Source organism: Hetaerina americana, unplaced genomic scaffold (genome assembly GCF_022747635.1).
Source record: "Hetaerina americana unplaced genomic scaffold, ioHetAmer1.1.p SCAF_11, whole genome shotgun sequence".
Taxonomy (NCBI): Eukaryota; Metazoa; Arthropoda; class Insecta; order Odonata; family Calopterygidae; genus Hetaerina; species Hetaerina americana.
In genome coordinates, this window is record NW_027286181.1 from 37,539,270 (window position 1) to 37,566,355 (window position 27,086).

General features: G+C 37.9%; 2 protein-coding genes across 3 annotated transcripts in view; both read right to left on the reverse strand.

Moving 5' to 3' along the window:
- Nucleotides 1–13,177, reverse strand: part of Papss (PAPS synthetase) — a 100,387-nt gene extending 87,210 nt beyond the window's left edge. The window contains exon 1 of one of the 2 annotated variants that reach the window (XM_071599590.1): nt 12,928–13,177. In XM_071599590.1, the coding sequence (XP_071455691.1) occupies nt 12,928–12,972 (45 nt within the window). In that variant the 5' untranslated portion in view covers nt 12,973–13,177. The remainder of the gene's footprint in view (nt 1–12,927) is intronic. The other variant, XM_071599591.1, reaches the window with a different exon arrangement.
- A 3,808-nt stretch (nt 13,178–16,985) lies between these two features.
- Nucleotides 16,986–22,019, reverse strand: LOC139701031 (carbonyl reductase [NADPH] 3-like). The gene is made up of 7 exons (XM_071599594.1): nt 21,916–22,019; nt 21,687–21,806; nt 21,481–21,609; nt 21,267–21,398; nt 20,913–21,166; nt 20,610–20,818; nt 16,986–17,320 (listed from the first exon to the last, which is right to left on the reverse strand). Exons 2-7 carry the CDS (start codon nt 21,708–21,710, stop codon nt 17,190–17,192), a joined length of 879 nt encoding a protein of 292 aa, XP_071455695.1. The 5' UTR covers nt 21,711–21,806; nt 21,916–22,019; the 3' UTR covers nt 16,986–17,189.
- Between the last annotated feature and the right edge of the window lie 5,067 nt (nt 22,020–27,086).

Below are 27,086 nucleotides of genomic sequence, written 5' to 3' on the forward strand. Positions count from 1 at the left end.
TCCCATACCCGTCGCACTGAATTTCCAATTCACTCAGCAATGCCTGCAACCCCTTGGCTGACTACGAATATATGAATCATTATTTAGCTACATAGCCTAGCTTCATTTATTCATTTTGTTTATTAACATAAATATTATCCTTTGAAGAAAAAACCTACATAAATCTCCGTATGAGCCGCTCTCTTAAGGGTTGGGAATCCTAAACATTTCGAAATCTTGAAAATCAAAGACATTCACGAATTGCGAAAGCCTTGGGTGGTAAACTGCCGTCCCTGAAAGGAAACTTTTTATTTAGCTGCCCAGGCGGAAGGTTTGCCGAACCACAATATTCGCCGTCTCGTTCGAAGAAGGCTGAAGAGATCTCGGTACCAGGAGTGATACCCCACTTTCCAAAGCGAAATATCTCGCACGCTCGGTAAAAAATTACGCATTCGTTTTTTATTGCGATCAGGTTCTTTTTGGCGCTGGACCATGGTTCCAGTAAGAAGCCTTTGGCTATCATTGAAACCAAATTATATAGCTGACTAATGAGCGATAAAAGTGAAGCATGGAGTCATGAATTAGTTGTTACGTGCATAAAATTCGCATGGCATTTCATTGATTTATTACATTTGTATCGATCTGCTGAAATCAGCTGAAAATTAACAGGCTCTTGCGGAATCTATCCAAATTACGTAGGACACGAGGAATACATTTCGTAACGTCATATAAAGCGTGATTTCTCCTCTTTAACTTCATCATACGTGATTATTAATAATTTATTTCATTCATTTATGTACCCTGCAAGCCACCGCTAGGGTGTATGGCAGGGGGTGAATACACACCGAACTAATTTTTACCCAAACATGACCCTACCGCGGTAGGACAATGTTATTATGATCCCTTATCGTTCCTGGAAAAATATGACATCTTAAATCTATTTGCTCAGCACTTGAGCTCTAATTTTATTGATCTTTATCCTAACGTAGTGCGATAGGGCTAATAATACATTTTCAACATCACTGCTAAAGAGACGCCCTTCCAATTGATGTAGGAGCTTCAATCTTCAATTTAACTTTCGCTCCGTGGGTGATTCCCAGCCTAGCTGCTCTAATATTTTGGATACGCCACTAAGTTTATCATAATAACGTTTTACAAATCCAGCTCCTCTACACTGCATGCGATTCAATTCGGCAATCAATCAAACTCCGTGGGAACACCATATACTAGCAGCATAGATGGGCAAAGGCGTGTTTTGAATGCGTAAAATTACACCACAACGCCAATTTACCACTTTTCGTGGGTGCTCTCCAAATTTTTTGTCCAGAGCTTGTAACAAAGTCACCGAAAAGCTTCAACTACTAATCAGCTGAGCTAAAACCAGAACCAGTCAGTACATTTCCGAGGGCCACTAAGTACCCACCTACGATTATTTTCAGGCAATGACTGCTTTTCATGACGTGGTTGTGGTAGATACTTCAATGCCACCAGATAACTTATTCCATTGATATTTAGGTCTGCTGACCTCTTAGAAGGACCCTTCCTCGATTAATAATATCTCTTAACGGTTCAAACACTGATGATAGCCCTATGTAAAAAAATCTAAGCGCCAAGCAGCACGAACACAAAGTAACTGTCTATATTATGGCACCACGGATCCATTATCTTGCTTTAGGAGCACAAAATTTCAAGTATATTTATTTGTTTCTCGGAATTCCATGCGCTCAAATGAACTAGGACCAAAACGCTTACTGCGGTCGGGAACAATAAATGCACGCCTAAAATAAAAATGGGCCCCGTGATGGGGAACACCCAAATGGCAAAGATAGCGGCCGCATTGGGCACTAACTTAGGAGGGGTGTGAACTGTGACATGCGTCACCAAACGTGGGAGATCCCCTCACCCCCATCGCTCTCAGTTTGGTTTGATAGGTGATGGTGGAGTTCACCTCTTTACCAGACCACGCGGAGTGTAAAATTCAAGCATTCTGGGTAGAGGAACAAGTTATTTTCCCTTTCCCACCTTCAATTCCCCCAAAGATATGGTATCCGGAAAATGGCACAGCTCGGATAATGTTGAGGATGTCCAGAGTCTCCCAGATCTGAGCCATCCAGTAAGTAGCCAGATGTTCTACACATTGGACTATCACACCCCCTATGAGAATCTCTAAAGCCCTAAAATTTATGGAAGATACAATTTGTATTCTAGTTGTATCTAGAGCTTAACCAACTGATTGCGTGAGAGAGACGGAGTAAGTTTGCGCTGCTTTCAGTCATTGTACCTCGCTCATGATGGGAGTCCAATTACGCCAGCGACGGACAAAAGAAGGACCTTCCATTCAGGACGTCGAAAGACATTCTCTCATTCGATGCGGATAATCTACGCGAATATATGTACTGTATGTTTAGCGATCTCACTCGAAAAGGGAATGATTATTTTCTTCACTGTGCATTCAGGGCCACAGTCCACATTTATTCCGCTATCACGTGTGACTAAGTCACTATTAGTCTTTCCGACGTCTCCATTGTGACAGAAATTTTTGCAATTTTTCTCAGGGCGAAAATACAACTGCAACACTACCAATAGCTCTCACTGAACATTATCACTCAACTGGAGTGAAGTTGTTCAATGTAAACCACTTCTGTAATTTTTTAAACTATCATTACAACAGAGGAGTAGCACCTTGGTAACAGCATTAAGTGTGGACGAACTAGGGAACAAAAAATACCATCTTATATAATTAAGGAGCTTTAAATAACCTCTAAGCCTGAAGCGTAGTTACCATCGAATTATTTCGTCATGTAAATGCTAGTTGTGCTCTCTATAAATGAATGGAACTGCCAAAAAAGAAAATAAATTCGATGGTATTATTGACAATTAAATGAAGAGAAAACATCAAATTACATTAAAATGGTCATTCATAGTATTTTGAAAAATTGCTTCAAAACAGTAAAATTTTAAGTAAATTTACCAAATTATTCAAGCTTAAGAACAATAAACTGGCAATACATCAAATGAACAATATGCAAAAGATTTTGAAGAAAAACCAAATTGGCCTAACACAAAGATTCCAAAATCTAAATATAAACGCATATATTTAACCTTTTTACTAGGCATATTAAACCTTGTGTTCTTATCAAGCCTACTGTGTAGTAAAGAAAGGTAATCCAAAAAGGTTTCAAGAAAGCCAAAATTGGCATTAAAGAAATGATTTCACAATTCACTAAAGGAGAGGTAAGCCTATTTCTCATATATTATGGCCCGAAAGGGTTAAATAACACAGTTTCTGGCGTTACACGGTGGAAATCCTTCATGATGAACGCAGACACTTTACTGATCCACATAAAAATAGGTTTTATGTACGCATGTGTTTTATGTACGTGTGTATTTTAAGTGGAAAAGCAAAGTGTCTTCTTTCATCAGGCCAAAAGGGGTGAGAAAAGCACTTGATTAGCCGCAAAATTCACCATTCAAGTTCCAATCAAATTCAAACAGGTTAGGATAACCAATTCAAGGAACCAACGTCACGTCGCGCGTGAAGACCCAACCTCGCAGGTTCCTGAGGCTAACGCGGATTATGAGCGAAGAGCGGGGGATGGGATCGATGTGGTAGAGTTGAGTAAATTCGCCCCAATTTGTTACGATTCAAATTCGGGTTAGAGGACACGAACGCAGATTCGGCGGAGTGAAGATTGCCGGGGACAATCTCGACCATTCGCGGCCAAGGATGGCGAGCGTGGTCCGAAGTCCTCTTGATAGAGCATGATGGATCCCTGTTTCGTAAGCCCCATCCGAACCCAATTCCTTTGTTTTTTTTGGCGACAGAGATAACGGATGATTCCAGAGGAGGATGTAGAATGGGAAAGTGAGTGTCAATGACCTTAGATTCCATTTGAACCCACGGAGCACTGAGAGGAGTAAGCAGCTACGGCATTGACTAGCTACAGTGACTAAGGAGCTCACTTCTCAAAGCAGCTAGTGAGGTCACAAGCCCTTTTAATACTATGTAGAGTTTTCTAACGACAATGAATATGACCCAACTCTTGCCATATTTTCCTTTTGAAAAACTGATGACTAAGAGTAAGTTGCATGAAAATTCAAATCATTTCTAGGGGACTTTTAAGTTAACTAAGTGTTTAATCAAGTTTGAGCACGTGATTAGTTAGCTAGACAGCCAAAGGGTAACAATAATTGCTTAACGCATTACAGATCCCGTGCGATAGGTATATGATGACAATTAATTGTAATAAAACGAAGGCAATGAAGTCCACAAGAAATAGGAAGACGGCGATAAATGTTAAGGCCGGGTGACATGCACTAGAACAGGTAAAACAGTACACCTATATACAAAGCGATTTAGTTAAAACTGGGGAAAGTAGTTAGGACATTATAAGATGAATTTATTTGGGCAAAGGAGCTTTTATAAAGCGGGTTTGATGCCAGGAGCTTCAAGAAAGGATGTAAAGAAAAGAAGAGCGGAAACTTAAATATGGACCGTTGTTAGGTGTGACTCGCAAACTTGGTCGTTGAGGCGATAAGCGTAGATTTTAGGCTTTCGAAATCTGCGTGGCGGGAAGAATGGATTAAATGAAATAGACGAAAAGGAGACCAAACGAAGAAGATCTGGGTAAGGTAGGGGAACAGATACTTCTGTTGGGAATGCAGGATACTGAAAGGCAATGGGATACTGAAGACGGTAATACAGGCGGTAATACCCTGTAGAAGGGTAAATATTGGGAAAGCTGGTTTTTAATGGAGTTGAATGGAGTTTTTAAAGTATGCATAGCTAAATAATGAGTTATTGTAATATGAAGTATGAAGTTTAAGGATAGTTTGCCATTGTAGCTATGTGTTAGAAGAACAGTAGTGTATAGTGCAAGCGTTCATCAAAAACCAACCCTACCCCGGTAGAATAAAGCCTAATAGGAAAAAAATGAACATGTTACAATAGTTTGCTAAGACAAGCGAAACGAATGGGTTTTTCCGCACTGATCATCAGAATTCATGTCATAAGATTCATTTAGTCCCTGCTATAATACCACGGACTCCCAAAGGTTAACTACACTCGAGATTCTCTCCGCAAAATTCTCACTTGCCATTATGATATCGGAAAAAAAAATATTGGTGCTTGTTTTTGCACTTGTTATTATGCTCATGGTATTGGAAGATAGCACCCTGAAGGAAGATCTAAATGCATCAGTCAATTGCTTGTGCACAGGCAAACATTTAACTGCATTAATTAATCAGAAATTAAATAATTTCTGTCTAATTCGCAGAGTGAAACAGTTCTGGCGCAAGTTTCCCTTCGCTTTTAATGGGAATTTCAGGATATCTTTATCTTACTTCGTCTAGCTCCAGACAATGAGCGCAATTTTTCGCGAACTGCCTTTTTATTTAAATCTTATAGTGAATTAACCAATACTTAGAGTATTTTTATGCATGTGGTAAAACACAATTTGTTACAAGACAGATGGCAAAGCAACCTTCTTACCATAGGAAAAATATGAAGCCGCACAACGTAATCGTAGCCATTTCCCAGTTATCAACTCTTAATCAGATACACGTTGACTAAGACTGGTGCGGTAGCTATTTTCGGGTGTCTTACTCCGAGGATGTGGGATCGGATGTCGTCGGTAACGGATCTTTGAGAGACATTTCAGTGGCAACGGACGTCGCCTGCAAAATACGTTTAGGGCATGAAACCCTTCTCAATGGTTCAATTAGTACAAGAGAATTGGTGCTAAATATAAAATCTGTATTTTTCAAGTTTTTTCCGTAACACCATCTTTACAGTGGTGGCCACCGAAAAATCCCATATTTTTACTACCCCTTAACTTACAAGCATTCAGCAACAACTTAAGGAATTCAACTAATGAATTTCACATGAAGTTAATCTTGAAAAAAAAAATAATACAAGCTAATTGATTCTATATTAATTCATGTTTTGAAAAGTCATGGATACACTGAAAGGATTCAAAATTATGAAATAAAATAACAGAATGCTACTCAATTTTATTCAGTTTATTTTCCAAGACTTAATACTTTTTTGTCTCTCTTACAAGTGAGCGATTTCGGGTTTTCTTTATTTTTACCACAGCACTAATTTTATTAGCAATTCCCATCGCACGAATCGTTGTTAAATGACTACCTTTTCTCATTAAATTAACATGTCATAATTCAATGATTTTTCTTCGGCGGCTCAGCGTCCTGTGGACCTAAGGTGTTACACTATTGTGCCTTTATGGGTAATATGCTCGGAAATGAGCTAAAAGCCCTACAGTTTCTCACTCCTGCCGTCAGAGCATTAGCATTTATATAAAGAATAGTTTACGTAGAAACAGCATCATTAAACGTTATACGAAGTCCGAACACCACAGCCAACCATCTGACATAACACTATTTCAACCTATTTAACCCTTCTCGTTTTAACGCCCCTGTGAAACAAAGTAAATCGTCATTTCGCCCGCAAAAACTTGCAGAAAAAAATAGGCGTCAAGAGCTTAAGAAAATTCTTTTTCAACTAGCTCAATTACTGGACATACGCCCTCTTTTTAACTTACCCACACGCTGCAGCCAGCGATGTAAAGGGTCGCCGTACACGACCTTTCTAAATGAATATGACACGTAAAGAAAATTCTCCAGGATTCATTAATGCGCAGTTAACCGCGGAAAAAGAGAATTAGGCGCCAACAGAAAAATTAATTGGTGTTTCGAACAGCGCATGGGATTCGTTATTCCGAATGTTACAGCTTTATTTCCCCATCCTAAGCGACAACCACCGACTTGGCATCACTCCCACCCTTATAGTTTTAAGATAGTCTTTAAGAAAAACACTAACAAAACTTCTCAAAAGTCTCCGATCCACGCTTATTCTCTTACCTCAACGACGAATTTCCCGAGACATACATAAAACTATGCTTCGTATCAAAGTTTCCAATAGTCTTTTTTTTACATCTTTACTTAGGTGCCTGTCATTAACTCCAGTCACTTCGCGAACGCTTCTCTGTCAAACGCGATTCTTCCTTTAATTTTCCTACACCTCTACCCATCCTCCTACACACCTCCAAAAGGTGAACTGCTCCAGATCACGTCCTTCAACTTTAAGTGTTTCTTAGTCTTCCTCTTTCTGAAGAATCCATTTCACATCGTTTTCTTCTGATTGGTTCCCATTCTATACCTATCACACTGATTTTTCCAGGCACCAAGTAATGATTGCAAAACTTCGGGTGACTAGCTAACCAACGCCTGACCATCCGTAAATCACATGTGAAGAATTCCCCTCCTACATTCGCTCCAACCGCCAGTCCTTTCCATGTATTAAACTTACAATTACAACAATACCACTCGCTCCGCATTGAAAAGCAGAGGTGATAATGGGTATTCCTGTCATACTTTCCTGCTTAGCACTGTCGATTCTCACTTTCAATTCGCTATTGCCTGAGCATTCTGAAACGTACAGGTTCCGGACAAGTCGTCTTTCCTTACAGTCTAATTATATCATTATTGTTATTGAAATGTGATGAAATAATTGACTTTGTAATTCCACACACTTCATTTAAAAACACGACCCAGGTTTCGACGTTGATGATCTGATGATGACGTTCAACGTCGAAACCTGGGTCGTGTTTTTAAATAAAGTGTGTGGAATTACAAAGTCAATTATTTCATCACATTTCAATATGTTATGCAAATTCCACAAAGTTACGCCTGAGACAACAAATTTCATTATTGTTAGTTCACCGTTTACGGTAGGATTTGATTAAATTATCTCAAATTCGATGAACAAAATATTAATTTCGTTCATTAACATTTAGTTGGGTATTGGTTGCCATTTTACAGTGGAAAAACATATCTTTTACGTTTTAAAACATTTGGATAAACTTTAAGATGCCTTATGAGCATTGATTGCCAATTAATCACAAAGCCTGCGCTTGGTGTTGACTCCAAAAAAGATGTCGTTTGTTGAAACGAATATATTTGGTAAATACTTTCAGATCCGTGTGAATTCAAACAGCGATTGAAAACAAGACAAAATCACGAAAACTGAGATGCACGAGGTGTAATCGTCATTGATGTAATAAGCTACCGATTGTTCCATTGACCATCGTCAATTTCGACAGTGAAAGAGAATTGACACAAGCGCATCGTATGAAAAACCGCGCAGACTCACCATAAAACGCAGATGTAAGGACTTCGAATGCCAACTACAAGTCAACACCGCCTTGACTTTTAAATCGGCAGCGACTGTGCAAAGTTCAAAGAAAACGACATCGAAGAAGAAGTGGTCTTGCATCCATCAGCCTAACTCAAACTTGGATGTCAAATAAGCTCCAGAAACTAAAATAAAATAGCTAAATTTTCAAATCCTGAAGACAGTAGATGCCAAATCATTCAAAGAAATAAATATTTTACGAAAATGTTTTCCCTCGATTGCCATGAAAGGGTCCGTGATAAAAAGTGTTTTACCAAGGAAAAATTGGCAGCCTTCCCAAGATTCTCGTCATTAAACAGCATAACATTTTCCTTGACAGAACAACTGTAATAAAGAGAATAATAAATATGCGGACGGATAAACATTAACATATATATATTCAATTATATATTTATAAATGGTAAATACTATAGCTTGAGATTACGTCGAAAATTCTTATTTGCGGCCTGCGCACAAATAAAATATTTAACCTGAAATAATGGCAATTAGCAACCATATGTTCGCAATACTCCATTATTTACTACGGTAATTAGGAGCATAATAATCAATTGAAGATTTGATGCGCTTCAATTACAATTTTATACCATAAAAACAAGACAAGCTTGAGGGATGCCCGAAGGATAAATTATACTCACAACTACGCTATATAAAGGTCATATTAACAATTAAAGAAAGAAAACTGAAGAAATAAAATTTATAAAAAATTAATCACGTCGAAAATAGATTGCTTAAGTTTGAGTTATTAATTTTAAAATCGCGTGCCTTTGAAATCTGAAATCCTTCGATGGGGGTTTGCCAATAACTTTTGAGAAGGTGGTCTTTAAGAATGTGAGAGATACATGGAGAGGAAAGAAAATGGAGCAGCGAATCAAAAACCAGGAGAATATATAAAAGTTGGTGATCGAAATACGAAGATAACAGAAAAAGTGATTCTGGGAGATTTTAAGCGAGTGTTTACGGTGATGAAAACGTGTTTGAGTATGAAGTAGAGGCGTTGTATGTCTCAAGTTCTCCACGGGCACTCGGTTCGGGGGCTCATGGGACGCAAAAATTACAAATGAGCAATCTCTGGGGTATCCCAATACTGGTGTATTCTCCCAGCCTCCAGAAAGACACAGTACAACATAGATATCCACTTCCGCGTAAAGTTTTGCGTTTTCGCGAAATTAACTCTTCACCTCGCAGCCGAACTCCGACAACCGCAACAATGCAGTAATTAAATGAAACCCATCGCAATGTTTTTTGAATAAGTGCATTAATTTCTTGTCGCTCAACTATCGGAACTGAAACTTTAATCAACGCTGAGATGACTTTACAGAAGTTACGGCACCCGAGAGAATATCTATAACCGTGAGTTTGGGTATCTTATTTTAAAAGGGCGATCTACATCCGCCAATGCATGTTATTTTTTTCAAAATCCCCGATGATGAAAATCGCCCTGCACCTAGCAGTAGTAGCAAGCATGGGGGGCGACCAAAAGCCGAGGTTATTTGCGCCGTTAGAGATTGGTGAGTACTTTGGTAAGATGTAGGACTTTAAAGAAACTGGGAAATGGTGGTACGAAACCCAGCGTCGATATCAGCCCACTCTTGACGAAATGTTACAACGAGACAAAATTTAACGTCCCATTTAATGGACTTCGTACTACACTTGAGGTGCTATCTAGATTGCTTACCGCCAGGGATTGAGGTACCACTGTATACGTATTTCTAAAACACTCGGAATGTCGAACCCATGACCTCTTGATGGAAAGCAAGTACAAATTCCATGGCACCAAGCCGAAACAAGTCTTTGCTTATTTCGCAGGTTTAGAGAAGATGTTCGATATTCAACTGGGCAGAATTGATGAATGTATTAAAATAGGAGTTTTTGAGGGTTATGTTACATATCCGTAAACTGTGCATGTCTCAAGACAGTATTGACGACAGGAGCACCATTCGAAACCGCGGCGTCAGCATAAGTCGGCGAGCGTGCAGTTCAGATCCTCCGGTTGTGTTTGTGACGAAGGTTTTTCAATTCGGATGGTGTAAAAAATACGCCGGTAACGAAACTAATGAGAGGGATGTGCCTCGAAGACTATAGAGAAGCTTTGTAGCCGCAGACGGGTTGAGACACTGAGGCTGGCTGCTCCCATCCCAGCAATGGTATTGCGGCGCTGCCAAAGAAGGAGAGGAATGTTACTGCTACGGCGAGCACCTTTGCTTGAGAGGACAAGCAGAGGAACGGAGCGTCGCCTCCTGTGCTGCATGCCATGAGAAGTGTTACCCAACGCAACGGTAACGTCATTCGGGGCAGAAGTGGAGGTGCAGGACACGGACTGCCTACGGGTCGTGACCAAAGTCGCCATCGAATAAGCATGAGTTCGCCTTTTCCCCCACGAATTTCGGGAGCGTCAAAAACAGAAAGAAACATCAACACATTATAACATCTCTCCGCAACGGAATTCTTACCTCCTTTTCAATGATCGGTGTCCGATCACGCCCTTAATGCTCACCTTAGCAGCCTATCACCGATGGGGGTAAATAGACCGGCATGATAGCGAATTAGAGTGGGGCCTTTTAGCAATATTAACCATCCCCATGTAATTGTTCATTCTTCAAGTAAATTATCCTTCCTCTCGCGATACTTGTTTGGAATTGATACTACAAATACCTAACTCGGGATGGCAACGCCCCCTACGTGGATACGGGGACATAAGGGTTTCGATTAGGCGGGTCGAGGTCTGGGCTCTACTGTCTTGGATTTATGTGGCCAATGGCACTCTTTAGCGGTGACTAATTGAAAAATATGTGAGTACCTTTTGTGTCCAATAAACTTGGAGACAAACATTTTTAAGGCTTTCATTTCTCTTCATCGCAACAATAAAGCATACCTGTATATGTACACAAATAAGAATATTTAAATATTTGCCGCGGAATATTTTTCTTCGATAATATTTTTATAACAAGGACGAAAGAATGATTTTCAAGGTAAGCTACTGAAAATAAAATTATGAAATCTGGAAGAATATGGATCCCATGACCCGTCTCATACACAAACAACTGGCTAAAAAAGCGGGGATCGAGTAAAATCCATTAGACACAAAATGATTGTCTGAAGCATCATTTTCGGTCCACAGCTTCCTAACTCGGCTAATTCTTTAAGTACGTTTACATTCTGGGTTCAAACCTTTGATCGCCTGAGCCATCCCACCGTCTTTTACCCATAATTTTATTATTGGAAACTGTTTTTATAAGGGGTTCTCGACTGATTGTTCCCCATTGAAAACTTCGGAATAAAACCGATGGGAACACTAGGCAATCCAACGGCCATCGATGTGAAGTATTCAGGAAATGTAGCATTTATTACTATCTCGAGAATATTACGTGACGAAGGTATTAGCCTAACTGTTGAAGTCGTAATGCTTCCATGTGGAAAGCGATCCATGTGGATAGCTTCTCACAGACATGACGCATAATTACCGTTTATTTAATGATACACTAAGTAGATGTGAATTCCCCCTTTTCTCTCGATTTCAACCTACAACTACCACGAATGCCTGGAGTAATTTTTCCTGAATAGAAATGTAGAACAATGCGGTTGTCGCATCCCGTTTCCTGAAGCAATAAACAGCAAACGCGTTACCCACCTGAATCACCCGCCAGATGACGATTACGAAAACATTAACAAAATGATTTTAATGCAATATCACCAGTACTTCGCGGAGTACGTAAATTTTATTCCGAGCATGATTTATGGACATTATTAGTATCTACTATTAGTCAGAAGACTGGCAATGAAAATTAAACTATAACTCAAATCTAAAGACTGGGAATTTCAACTGTTTATGCCATGAGACCTGGTTTCTAGGGTTTAAAGTTTAAACGGATGTAACTGACCAGTTTACCTAAGAGACACACGGCACGAAAGGATGCAGTGGGGTTTCCGCCACTAAGTACAAACCTTCTATAAATCTTCAGTGGATTACGTGGTATCATGGCTTTGTTAAACTAGTTACAAACAGAACCTTGATGAAAATGTGATGGAAATTTGTCGTCCCAAAGCGATTTTCCTTAAAAGGTTCCAGTGTTCATTAATAAAAGAATTATAAACAAAAGCCAGGGATGACAAATTCACTTTCTCGCAACGCTTTTAAGCTGATGCAATAATTGTAATAAAGTAAACGGCTTCACTTATTAAACTTTGGATAGGGCTAGGGCAGGGGCCGATTTCCTAGCTAGCGTCATTACTTTCAGAGTATAGTGCACATTGAGACTTCCCCAAACTCTTGGAAAGATCATGTATAAGAGAATAAATATAAGTAGTTGCTTGACTGCCATTGGTATCCACAGGATACATTGACAGGTTCCGGGAAAATGACATGAATAATTACCAAAAACATACTAAGCCATGGAAGAGTGAAATCAAATTCAATGAAAATTACATCTGCGAGAAATGCTTAACTCTTTACCTCTAATTGCCTGAAGTCACTACATACAGAGAGCAGTGATCAAGCTATGAACAATCTTGTTTTAAAATCCTAAGAAAATACAATCAAATTAAGACTCGACAGTTTTTCACCATTGAATGAGTGAAAAAAACAAACTCATGATAAAACCAAAATAGTCAGACTTCCATACACTGTTATCTCTTTCAGGTGGGCTCAATAAAATAGCATGCACGAAGGGTTATGATATCCCCCTGATGAAGTCGCGCCTGCATTAGACTCAAAAAATCACAAAAAAATAAAAACTTACAGTCCTTTGCTTCTTATTGTCTTGAGAATCTTGTCCGGCAGGCATTGTGTTTGCAAAGATATCTTGAAGGAAATACAGCTAGGCAAATTTTCAACGTAAACAATCTTGTTAGGAAACTTTACTGAAAGGCCTAACTAGAAATTATCAGACACTTTTGAAAAAGTGACCGGGAGAACTTCAATGATATATATTAAAAATAATATAGCACAATTATGTACTACTCCCGAGAACTATTATTCACACCACGTCCCACGAAGCAGACTTCTTTCACCTCCCACAATTTTATTTTCGGCTTTCATTTTGTACATACTTTCCTTTTCTCTCACAGAGGTCAGTTAAAGACATTGAAGAGAAGCGGTTAGTGAGCCGCGTAAATTGGCTCTCTCTTCGGCTCGTCAATTTTTTTTGTATTTCATTATGCACTTTTCCAATGGAACATCCTTGCTGGGCCTACAGATATGACAATGACTGTGACTTATCGTGTACGTGTCTAGAAAGGTCGCAAAGTTTCTCTCGCTAAGCTACAAAATAGTTCTTCGCAAATAAAGTAGTACACACTAGACAATTTTGCTATATTTGAATATATAACCTTGTCATGATGGTTTGCTACATTCAATATACTTTAAATTTGCCATGCAAAGTTAAATTTTGTAATCATTAACGGGAAATTACTCTACTAGCAGTATTTGTGTGCGGCAGTACCACCCAAGCTGTAGGCAAAGGGAAAACTACGTAATTGGGAATCGAACCCGTGGAATAGTAGGTGACGGTGTTACTACAGCCACAGTGCCGGTAGGGTAACGACCTCGCCACTTGTCGAGGGTTCGATTGCCGCCAAGGTTACGCGTGTTTGTTGCGTATACCTTTTAATAGATCAGTTGGGTGGTTTTTTAATAAATCATGAACGTGTGACAAAACATCACTAAGAAAGACTTCATTTTACAAAAGCTTCCCATAAGATATTTAAATTATGAACAGATGGCCTGTGTACTTCCAATCACATGGTGCCCTATTAGGTACCAACCTTAATAATACCCGGCAGCACCAAACAAAAATATGGTGCCCATTTCAATCATCTGGTAATATGCAGTTGAGGCTTTTTAAACCCTACTCAATAGTAAAATATCATTCATGCATGCAAAAAAGACATTCATGCGAAAAATGCTAGCAGTGAGTACTAAGACTGTTTTAATGTATCAGATTTTGAGCTAATTACTCCATAATGGGACCACAAATAATGTTTTATGGCACATAGAGGAGGCAGGGTCTTGTGTCTGAGAAGAGTAGGGAAAAAGTACGAAGTTACACCCAAAAATTGAAAAGAATCATCACATGGAAAGACTGCTGTAATGAAGACAAAGTCAATGATTCTTTGATAATATATTGTCCGGCTATCGTTATTTTTGTGATTCACCACTGGTATTTTAATCCTAAGAATGGCTCATTCCAGCCCTTCATTCTTCTCTGTCCAGGAGTAATCCCCTAACCTCCTGATAGATTTTTCCTTGTAGATTCCTTCTTTTTTCCTATACCCTTGTCTCTTGCTGGAGCTGCTCTTTAACTTTCCCTTCTATTATGTCTCTAACTAATCCACTGAGCTACAAGATGTGTCCAGTCCATTTAGTTCTTTTTGCAATAGACTTATCCACATATTCCCTTCCTCTTCTGCTCTTCCATATACTTCCTCATTCCATTTCATCCGTAATAGCCACCACCAGCACCATTTTAAAGGCTTTTATTCATCACTGGTCCACCTTGCCATGGTACGTATGAACATTTTGGCAAACATGATTGCAACTTCAGGTTCTTTGAACCGAGTAGTTACCTCTTCTTCATGGTCACCTCCTTAGCTTGAGATTATCTTCACTTTATGATAGTCCAACTTCTTCTGTCTAAATTTATACTGCTGCCCAGGTAGAGGAAGGTTTCCACTCACTTTAGTTTCACTCTTTGAATTGATATCTGCCTTCAGCTTCCCTCTCCTACAGGTAAGGATTATAGATTTCTATTTGTTAATTCTCATATTATACTCCCAAAAGTACTTGGTCCCTTGCATTCAGACTTGCTTACAGGTCCTTTTGTGTTTCTGCAACTACTGCAATGTCATCTAAAAACTAGAGCATGTGAATTAATTATCCATTCACCTTGACTCTGATGCTCAATTCTTGTGCTTTTTCATGTCATCTAGATATGCATTGAAGAGTAATTGCAAGACTTTGCATAGCTGCCTAACTCATTTGTTTATTATGGCATATATTTTCCTTCCACATTCATAGTTGTCATCTGATTCTGGTATTAAGTGATTAGAAATTTATTTAGTTCTATCATAGTCTAATTTCTTCACCTACTGACACATTGGGTACAGCCCTTCACTGTGAAGAAGAATTTAGGCTAATACTATCAGTAGCACTATCATTCACACAAAATATCAATGTAATACAATCATTTTCTATATTGAGACTGAGTTTGAGCTCAGCTCGATATAGAAAATTTTCCCTTGACCTGAATGAATTGGGCAACAAATTCTAACTCTGACTCAATTGTTGTGGGGATAGATTAAGAAGTATCCACTCTACCATGCCCATTAAACATCTGAGCAGCTATTGAACAATAAATATAAATATTACAACATAAGTGGTTAGTTCATATTTGCTAATGCCAGGCAAGGTGTAAATTGGGAAATGAGCAATTTTATGACAGAATTAAGGCAGTGGTTTTCTGAGCACTTTTCAATGGACTATTTGACCCCAGTGAGCAGAAGCTTATGTTAAGTCATCAATAATTTCTTAGCTTTAAATATTCTAGGCTTTAAGGTTATTAGCACCAAAGCACACTGATTGCTCCAACTGCAACCGTCCCAGAGAATATTACAACTACCAGAGGCCTCTTGCCAAGGGATTTCTTAGCCTTTTATAGGGTCTCAAGTAGCAATGTCAAAATATTTAATTGCTTGTTACCCTGGAACCATATCTATTCTCTCCATTATTCTTGAAAGCCAAATGAAATCAGAATGAGCTGTCCTTCATTTTCAAAGTTACCTATCCAGAAGAGTTAGAAATTCATTCCAACACTAATTCAAGGAGATAGAAGGATAAATATAAACTTCTGCAATAGGCAGTTATACCAGTCATTTACTGTGATAAGCACACACACGAGAATTTCCCTTTGAAAAATACCATTCATCTATGATTCCAACCCAGATCTCTGAAATGCATAAATTTCATTGAAGAAATCTTTGTCTAGAGCGTCATATTTTTACACTTTGAAATTTATGCATTTTAACGCAAGTAAGCCGTTCATTAAAAAAGTTACTGCCGTGGCCTCTCCTGCAGTTCTTTGAACAGTTCCCTGAATTTAAATCAACTCCTGAAATAGTAAAATTATTTTTTTTGCAATGCAAACTTCTAACATTTGAGAAAATCATTTTTGTCTCTTCTGGAAAAAAACTTGAGCAATGGCTTACCTGCACTGCTCAATCTTCCTTCAAATCAACCAAGCAAATGAATTTACACAAATTGATGTCGTCAACATTTGGAATTATGAACACCAATATAAGTTCCAAAAAGATCTTGTAATTTTACTTTACCTACATTCATTAATTCAACTTGCACATTCTGAAAAGTTATTTTCATTCAAATTTTCTATGTAATTTGATAAAATAAATAGGCTCAATAAAAGCTTATATGTCACAGGACCAAATAGTAAAACGTTTTATTATACTGGGTATTATCAGATACATAAGTTCTGCAATGAAGTGACCTTGTATTATCTTCAGAGAAGGCGATCAAGCCTTTTCTCCCATAGATATTCAATGATATAAGGTGGGCATCTTCTTGCTCCTCTTCCCTACTATTGTCACTGCATTAGTAAAAAAAGTTTTAATGAATTTTTATTTTCTCTTCAGCTTTAAAAAGCTTTTGTTGTTATTCAAACCAGTATAACAAAACAGTATACTGAGGCAGTACAATATTCCTTTATGAAAGGCCAACATAATTGCATTAACATTTCCTTAGTTATCTCTCAGGAATGCATACAGCTTGTGAAGAAAACAAATTAAAAATGAGTAATGGACGTGTATTTCAAATACATTGTGAAGCAGCCAAAATGCTGCCACTTCATTAGAAGCACTATACCGTACATGTACCCTTGTTTTTAATGCACTCATTTGAATAGTTTGAAGGCACATTTTTCTTTGAATTCAAAGAGTAATCCATAGTACTACTTTAATTTTGAAAATAGGATTACATGAAAAAATGAATACTTTAAACAACATAATCTGAAGGAAGCTTCTTGGTCCAGTCAAGAATGGTCTTGTCCTGCCACACATAAGCACCCTTGGGAGTTTTATCATCAGTTGGTGGCAATAGGGCCAAATATAATGGTGCGACAGCACCTGAAAAAGAAAAAAAGTTATCTGTAGCTGACAATATTCTTAAAATTTCCATTGCAACTCTGATGAGACTAAGCTTAAGGAACAGCTATTTATTCCAGATTATCCATTTATCAGGCTGTGGGTTTGTGGGATGGCAATGGAAAAGAAACCATCCATATGAAAACCTGAATGCCATTCGAGAATCCAGATTTAGTTCATTTCATTGCTGAGTTTACTTCGATCTAAAGACTTTCCAACATGACTTTTCATTACCAATCACAAACTTGTAGTGGTAATTTAAGGCTACAAAACTTGATTTGGCAAGAGTTCAAATATGTTCCTAATTATCTGTACAACTATTACTTTTCCATAAAAATCGAGTCATCAATGGTCATACACACCAGTATACAGTGGAGGTAGGTTATGAATGGTCCCTAACAACTATTATTTATTAAATGTTAGTGACCTTCCTTTTGTCCTAACGAAGATGCATTAATTTTCACTGAATTCATTCTCCCCATTTAAGGTAGGTTTTGGATGATGACACATAATGACTATTTTTTTAATGCCATGACACCTTCCTATTGTTTGCCAAATGTTATTATTCTTGCTTCATTTCTGTGTAAATTAAGTCTATGGTCATTCTTTCTAAAAATCCATCTCCTTTCCTCTCAACCCAACTTAACCAACATTCTCCTTTCTATTCAACCCCTCAACATTCCACAACCTTTTAATATTTCCTCCGCCCACTTTAAATGCCTTTTTGAATTTCCCTTGGTAGCTTACTCTCTTCAGTTATATTTTAAAGTTAAGCATTTGTCTTCTGTCCAATCCATTTTCTCTATTTTCCACCATGCCTCCAAACTATGATGATCTTCTTTCCTCATAGACCAAGTTCCACATCCATAGAGCACTGCACTACATAAAAAATTCTTAACTTATCTTTCCTCCACATTTACTTGTCAGAACTGTCAATTTTCTTCACATGACTGCTTCTTGGGGATCGAGATGGAGCGGTGGCTATCGTACTGGCTTCCCACCCAGAGGGCTGGAGTTCAAATCCCGGCGGTGTTGAATATTTTTCAGTGGTATCTCGTTCCCTACTTGAGGTGCTTTGTGGAGGGCACTTTGAGTCAGTACACTATCCGTCGGATGGGATGTTAAGCTGCGGACCCCTTGGCGCCTTTTGTAAAGAGTAGGTTAATGCCGATGCCGGGTTTCTATCCACCCTTCATCCTTTCCTGTACAGCCTTAATAGTGCAAATGACCTCAGCTGTCGGTCGCCTTCCCTAAATACTACTACTACTATGAATGCTTCTTTAGCCAATACAATTCTTCCCCCAACTACCTCACTACTATGCCCATTATCCTTAAAAATCCAGCTCATATGAATGAAAATCCGCACATGCACTTTTATTCCCTCCTATTTTGAAATTGAACTTAGCTTTTCTACTTCAGGTGGACAAAAAACTGAATTGGTTCTTTCTGGGCTACCACAGATATTTCTGGAGGGAAATAAGAGAGGAGTAGGAGTTATGCAGAGCTAAAGAATGAATTATTCTAATATGTAGTACCAGATATATAGGCGTATTATGGATAAACGTGGTACCAGATATATATGTGTACTATGAGTGTATTAAATGATGAGGGCTTGAGTGAACTTAAATACATTAATGTCAACTTTGACGTTGAAATAAACAAAAAATGGTTAAAACAAAGAGAAAAATTTATAATTACCATAAAGCAGACTGAAACTTTTGCCAAAGCAAATCGCGACCTCAGGTGGTACAATAAAGATGTTAGAAAAGCCTTTAAAAAGCAGAGAATATTACACTCTAGGGTAAAGAAAGGAGCCAAGAACACATCAACCTTGAAGAATAAACAGCTATTGGATAAGTATAGATCCTCTAAAATTGAAACCTAAACAGAATCAGAGATCAATGGGATTTGTTTACAAATTAGCTGGAGTTGACCTAGAAGTAGTTAATATGGCAAAATTACATAGGTGTTATATTCACTAAAGACAATTTGGGGGATCCACATACGTGAAGTCTGTGGGCAAGTATATAAAATATTGGGATTTATTAGATACATTGTCAGCAGAAGTGACTCCAAGGTCAAGAAACGTTGTTACCATGCCCTTGTAAAGCCTCATTTAGAATATGCATAGAGCGTATGGGATGCAAGTTAAACGGCCTTATTTGGGAAATTGAGAAGGTTCAATGCCGGGCAGCCTGTTTCATTAAAAACTCTTACGACAAAACAAAAAGCGTCACTGCAATGCTAATGTAGTTTGGGTGGGAATCATTAGAAGAAAGAAGATTCAATGCTAGGTTGAACTTAATAAATAAATTCAGATCCAATTGTTTCAGCACCGAGGTCTCGCAAATTATTTGCCCTCCAACATACATTGGTCGCTTGGATCATGTATATGAAATTTGGATAGATGCCATTACTAGCAGACTCAAAGACTCATCCTTCCCATGGACATTACAGGATAGCAACTGTAGGGTTATAGAGAGCAAAAATTTCACTTGCCAACCTCAGCATTTCGGAAATTATTAGTTGCAGAACAAGTTACTAAATTGCATACAATTTCACTAACATTGTGTGTTTTGTTATCTAAAACCCTTTCTTTCTGCAAGACCACATTAAAATGCACTTAAATGATGTAGTGCTCTTTCCAGTATTGCTTCCTCTGCCTCCAATTACATCCCTCATCTCTCTCTGTGTGGGGACCCTCCCGTTCCCCACAGTATTGGGTCACAATCCCTACCTGTGTCCTAGGGGAGGAGACGGGTGTATGCTACATGCCTGTCAATTTGCAGTGGAATTTCACCTCCTTACTTTTCCAATTCTAGCCTGCATGTTATTGGATAAATTTTTTACAACATCCTAAGGTGCAATTGTTTGACAGTAGATAGTATATGTATTTGCATGCATGTAAGTTGAAAGGATTTTTGCATGAATGTATACACCACTTTGGGTATAGGTTTGCATGGAAGTATTGATTTTGAATGTGATTTTGTTCCCTTTTATGGGTGGTGACCTAACACCCAAGCCACACGCCATCGCAACTGCTTGCGGGGTATTATGTAGATGTAGATATAAGGATATTTTGAGTCTTGTAAATCAGGACTCAATAGTATAGTAATAGTCAGGGTCAAAGCCAATCAAAAACTTGATATAAACTATGAGAACACTGGCAATTAACTGTTTCACACTTAGTTTAACTAAGTTCACACATATCATTGGGATATCTGCCCGAGTCTACACAATTTTATAACCCTTCATACATCCCAAGACTTACCCTCTTCAATCGTGAGGGGCCCTTTGTGGCTAGTCATATCTGTATCAACATAACCAGGATGAACATGATTTGCAACAATCCCAGGTTTACTTGTATCAGCATCAAATGCTCTCTGCTGGACTCTTGTTAAAGCCGAAAGGCCAACTTTGGATGTAGCATAAGCACTATTGGGCCAACCTTTGGCAAAGTGATCACCTGCTTTGGCTGCCCTGAAAAAAAAAACAAAAAATATGTCTAACTCTTTCCAAAAATAAGAAGCAAACAGAAATTTTTAACTTCTTATAAATCCATACTTCAACGTACTGGACAAACTCCTCCATCAATGCACACAACTTATCTTCCGTTAGATCTGGACTCGAAAATCTTTCGCGGAGTTTTGATGAGTGTGGCTCCTCTCCATTTATTCTAAACAAATGACCCGCGCTGCTTGAAACGTTGACAACGCGAGCTCCAGCTCTTAATATTGGGAAAAGCACGCGACATGTGTTGAGCACCGAAGTAAAATTTACACGGACTGTTACCTCAGCCTGTTCGGCAAAGGGCTCCTTAGCATCATTCTAAATAGATAAAAAGAGAATTTTTTTCAGTCAAGTATATGTTACTAGTTCATAGTGCTTTAGTCACTAGACCACTCGTGCTCTCATGCACTGCACTGACCTTGTAGGCAATTGCTGCGTTATTCACCAGAACATCGATTCCCCCATGGTTTTTCATGATGTATTCTTTGAAAGCAACCACGGTGTTTTGCTTTTCAATATCCAGAACGTGGAATAGAGGCTTAAATCCTAACTGAAATAATATTAAGTAACAATAGCATAATTTTTATAAGATTCAAAAGAAATTTTCGATAAATTTTACAGATAAAAATTACCTTATTTAGCTCAGACACGGACGCCTTTCCTCTAGTTTCATCCCTTGATGTCAAATAAACTATGCCATCGAATTTCTCACAAAGTCCCTTGACAATGGCGTATCCAATTCCTTTGTTGCCACCGGTAACCTTGGGATAGGTGAAAATTATGAAATACTGACTCAATATCTTTAGATTGCGCTTACGTGAAATAAATTAATACATACCACTGCAACCTTTGTAGTGGACATGACTAAAGTACTTGTTCACACGAAAATTCCACCTGTTGTATCAGCGTTGTGCCTCCGCAGTAATCAACCGGGAACGATTTCGAATGCTTCAATTTTCTGGAAGATAGGGCAGAATTAAGCTGTTGTCATTCGTATTTCACAAGACTAAATTTTTTACGTCTTATCTTCTTATGTAAGCAGAAAATATCTCCTCTGGACAACTTACCCTATCTTTCTTAGACAAGTGTCATGAGGTATTAGATAACAGTACGCTTTCGGGGGAGGGTCGAATTAAATTGCGCGTTAGACAGTATTTTGTCGTTGAATATTAACGACCTGATGCCCTAGATGTCACTGTAGTCGTGCGTACTGTACTATTACGAGGTGTAATTTTGAGGGGAGGCGACCGACAGCTAAGGTCATTTGCGCCATAGGGGAAGGACAGGAAAGGGTGGAGAGAAACCCGGCGTCGGCATTAGCCTACTCTTTACGAAAGGCGCCAAGGGGTCCGCGGCTTAACGTCCCATCCGACGGACGGCGTACTCACTTAAATTGCTCTCCACAAAGCACCGCAAGTAGGGATCGAGATACCTCTGAAAAATATTCAACACCGCCGGGATTTGAACCCGCGCCCTCAGGGTGGGAAGCCAGTACGTTAACCCCCGCACCATATCGATTCCATGTACTATTATGATGATGATATTTTATCAATACTGAATGGTTCGGACGCAGCATAATATTCGTTATTTCTTTCTCTGCGTAACTGACTGTGTTTTACAAGGCAGGCATCGTAAGGCTTGGGCTCCATTGGTTGCCGGTAACCATTACTTAAAATGGGTTTCGGAATCCTTGGTTACAGGTAGCCGTTACTATGGCGAGGTTGCTTGGTGTTGTATTGCTTTTATTTATCCATACCAAAACGGTTGGGTGAAATATGGAGGAGTCAGAAAAGAGGGATGAAGAACACTTGGGTGTTAAGGGCCTTAAAGAGGGGGAATACATGGCAAGCGAGGAAAATATAGTAATGTATAGTAACCGTCTATGTTGGATGGAAGGAAGCAAATGAGGAAATAAAGTAATGATTACTATCTGATAAAAATAAAAAAATCTTAAGTATAAAGAACATCAGGTTATATGTAAATGCACGAGGGCGTGTTGTGTGTAATGAGCATAATTAATTACAGAAGCTTATAAGTAATGTGAAACACTCAATAAGGAAAACAATTTTTTAATACAAATCACCGTCATATAACGTCCAGTGGTGCTAACTTATTACAGCTATGAGTTTTGCTTTAATTTTTTATTTTATGAGGCTATAGAGCTCAAGTTTCCTGGATTTTAAATGAATGTAAAAAAATATATTGCATTCCATGCCAGTATACAAAAATGAATGCATAATAGATTTTCAAAGAATATTATACATACCAACCTGTTTTAATGATTCTTAATCAGATAATATAAAAAACAATTTCTTTAATATTTTTGATACATACTTAATTCCTGTTCTCTAGAAATCCGTCTGGCGACATTTAATTTTTCCTTATGCTTCAAAATTTCTCGAAAATGCGACATGGCATCATCATTTAAGATAGTTATAGTATGCATAGCCTCTGCCTTATTAGGATGGTGCCTGTCAATTTATGATGCAACAGCTTCCCATGCATCCTGCATTTCTCTTATTGCACGAGAAGATTGGTGCTTTCCTGTTGCCTCCTCCTCTGACTCCACAACCTTTATCCGTGATTCAGAATGCAAGTCCATTAGCTCTTCAGTGGTCAGTTCCTGACTCTCCTCTTCAACAAGGTCATCAATATCCTTGCTATCCACTTCCATTCCCAAGATCTTGGCCAAATACACGATTTCCTTGACTACAGGCTCCTCAGGTACTGTGTCACACCACTCACAATCACATAAAACACTCTCTGGCCAAAGGTTCTTCCAAGCTGATGCGTGGGTCCAAGCTCAAGCTCGAGGGCTCAACAAAGCTCATTAGGCGAGTCATTGGTTTTGCTCTGTAAACGATTCATTTGTATTACAATTTTTAAAGATACTATGCAAATGACTGCTTTTGAAAGCTACTTATTAAACGAGGTTGCACTGTAATGTAAAATAATGTAGATTACGTGTTCAAGTATGAAATGAAGATTTCCTAATAAAGTAAATTTTGAAAAATGGTTTTAAGGATAATTAGGCAGCAGTTACTATCTTTATAATAGTGAAGAACTGAATCGTTCTGTGATGCCCAACATCATCATAATATTTGTTTTTAAATTTTATGCTATTATATCAGTAGCAAGCTTAAATGTACACTGTGAATGGCACACAAACAATGTGAGCTATTAAGGAATGATTGATAATTCCAAAAAAAAAATGAACTAGCCTTTTAGAAATGCAAACCTTATATTTCTTAACTATAGAAAAAAAAATTGTCATCAATGCCTGACAAACAAGCGAGGACTTAATGCTTCGGCTTCGATCTAATAAATTATTTTCAAGTGTGTTGGGGAATGGGATGGTGGCAAATTAAAATGAAGTACTGCTATCTGCCACTCTTCATAGGTAATTTTTTTGTTGTCATAATGTAGATGCACAAGTCTCATATTGATATTATATGAATAAAAAACAATTATTTTTGCAAGAGCTTGTACATATACTGTCAAAAAATCACTGCATTCGGTGTTTAATATAGTGTTGAGGATTCTGACCTCGTTGGTAAAATCCACAAGATAGCAGATGATCAGGAATTTTACAATCTTTCATGGCATCCTGATTCCTACTTGACGTGATCAGTGGAGTTAAGCGAGCGTGCCATCTGTCAAATAGGATGTTAAGCTAGGGACCCCTAGACACTTTTTGTTATGAGTAGGCAAATGCTAATGCCGGGTTTCTCTCCACCCTTCCCCATCCATCCCTAATGATGCAAATGACCTCGGCTGCCAGTCTTTGTCACCTGATATTGACTTACTTTGTAAGTCTAAACCTCAGCCGTTTGTAATTTATTGCACATGGAAGGACTAATCATTTTCATTCTCAGTATGATTCCATTCCACAAAGTGATGCCTCAAAAAAAATTAAATATATGTCCTTGAACCCATTTCAAAATTGAAGTGCCTCACCTTATTTAATGGCAAATTTTGCTGAAAAATGAAAAAAGTACATTTGTAGAAATCCCACATAAAATAAGATTGGTATTGAAGTCAAAAATATTTATTAAAAATTCATATTTATAAAGGTATAACATGGGCTTAGAGCATCATGCTTTTATCGAAAAATTAACATCCAACAGGTTTCAGTCTTACTGTTGAAAGATTCTGGGAAGATATTTGACAACAATCAGAAGTAAACTAAAATAAAAAAAATGTTTGGAGATAGTGGTCTCCCATCATTCAGGTAATGACCTTCGAACATACAATTGTTTCATTAATATTACAATGGAAGTGGCCATTAACTGTGTAGCAACATTCAACAAATAAAATAATCTAAATCTTTAACAGAATGCTTCATTGATGCATTGGATACAAGATTTGATTAACACCATTTAACAAATAATATCATTTACATCTTCATGATTTAGATGGGCTGCACTCATTCCATGAATAAGTCAAACATTTATTAGTAATTAAATAAATGGTGTAATTTAAAAACAGTTAAATGAAGACAATCAAGCATTTCTTGATATAATCACTTTATTCTAAAATAAATATTAAGCTAGGTTTTCAGGGGATAGAGGTCCTTCTTTACTTCATAAAGATTTAGGAATCAAAAGATGTTTTATTGGTGACAGGAGAGAATACAAATAATCATGCTGGGAAAAATCCAAAGGCAACCTCACTTCTGGTCCTAAGTTCTGTGTTTAGTTCCTTAAAGTGTACGACAGTTTACTTGCATGCTTAAGGTATCTAAAATCCAAGACACCTAGGTTTAGAATTCCTCCACTTTTTGACCAGGCAACAAAGTGTGTTGTTTTGGATACCCTTGTAAGTGGTGACAATATCTCCAATTTATTATAACTTCTGCAATATTTAAAATCAATATTACAAGACACAAAACACAGATTAACCTATAATTGGGACTTCCAAGAATACAATGCCTCCAAATAGCATTATTTCGTATGTTGAAAGCAATGCATCCTCAACATACCTGAGTGAGCACGAGGATTACTCAATCATCAATTCCAGTGATATCAAACACAGTTCAACATGACTACTTGCTGAACCCAAGATCCTTACTTCTTGTACTGAATACAACCTTAAATGACATTCTACGCAGAACATGGATATCATGAGGACAACTCTTCAATAATTCACAATGAATGGATGAATATTCACTGAGCATTCTTCTTTGTACTACAGTCGACCAGTGCAAGATACTAGGTTTCTCTTTAGTCTTCCATATTCCCAGCATAGCACTTACAGATAACCCATCATAGCAATGTGTATTACAGTATGAAACTCTCACCTTAATGCCTACTTTACATGATGAATAATTCCATCAATAAGTATATAAATACATAAAAAATATTGTCCAGCTGTGGGCTAAGCATTCATATGATGACACGTACATTTTCATGTATTTGCAAGAAATGACAACATTTCCTTTTCTATGCATTTCTATATGCCCTATCTATCCTAGAACCATGTGTCAGACAAATAAGCCTTGTCAACCAGGAATGATATTTCTATTACCAGGTTTTCAAATATCTGTAATGATGTAATGTTTTGGATTCAACAAAGCTTGATTACCTTGTAATAGCACAAAAATCGCAAATGCCACTACCATTAAATTCAAAATTCAGTTTTTTGTAGTTCCGTTACTATTGATAACGAGTGGTGTAATATTGTGCTTTTAGCCTCTGTGATTACATTATCATCTTAATGGGCATATCATGTACCAAAGTAAAATCCTAAACACTTAAATTGACATTAGTTTATCACCATAAGTCCCTCCAATTAGGGTTCACCCACGGTTCTTCTTAGAAAAACTTGACAAATTTATGCAGCTTTTTTTCAATGCCCATCACAAGAATCAAAAAACAATTACAATGCTTACTTGTGCATAGGTTGAACATCAAATTTTGATTTCTAATTTACATATCTCATGTATAAGAAGATACTATTTTATGACACTATGTCAATTTTTCTAAATTAATTTTAATTATAATTGTGAACAGATGTTAAACACATGTTCTTCAGTAATAAGGACTAAAAGATGCACGATTTAACACTTTAAATGGTAGTAAATTTGTTGTAAATAATCGTTATTTATTTCAATTTAACCATTGCATTAACCATGATAATTGTTAGTGAGATTTTGAGCGGGCTCCCAAATTCACTGTATACTCCGACTACCCCAACAGTTTTTTGCAATTACCACTGCACCGCAGCAAGCGGAGGCAGT

Bases quoted from the DNA above. Each gene is read 5' to 3' on its own strand.
- LOC139701031 (XM_071599594.1), bottom strand. From the start codon at position 21,710: ATGTCCACTACAAAGGTTGCAGTG. The intron at 20,819-20,912 runs GTACGTTGAAGT...TTTTTTTTTCAG, and splicing joins TTGATGGAGGAGTTTGTCCA to GGCAGCCAAAGCAGGTGATC. The intron at 17,321-20,609 runs GTAAGTCTTGGG...TTTCTTTTTCAG, and splicing joins GCCCCTCACGATTGAAGAGG to GTGCTGTCGCACCATTATAT.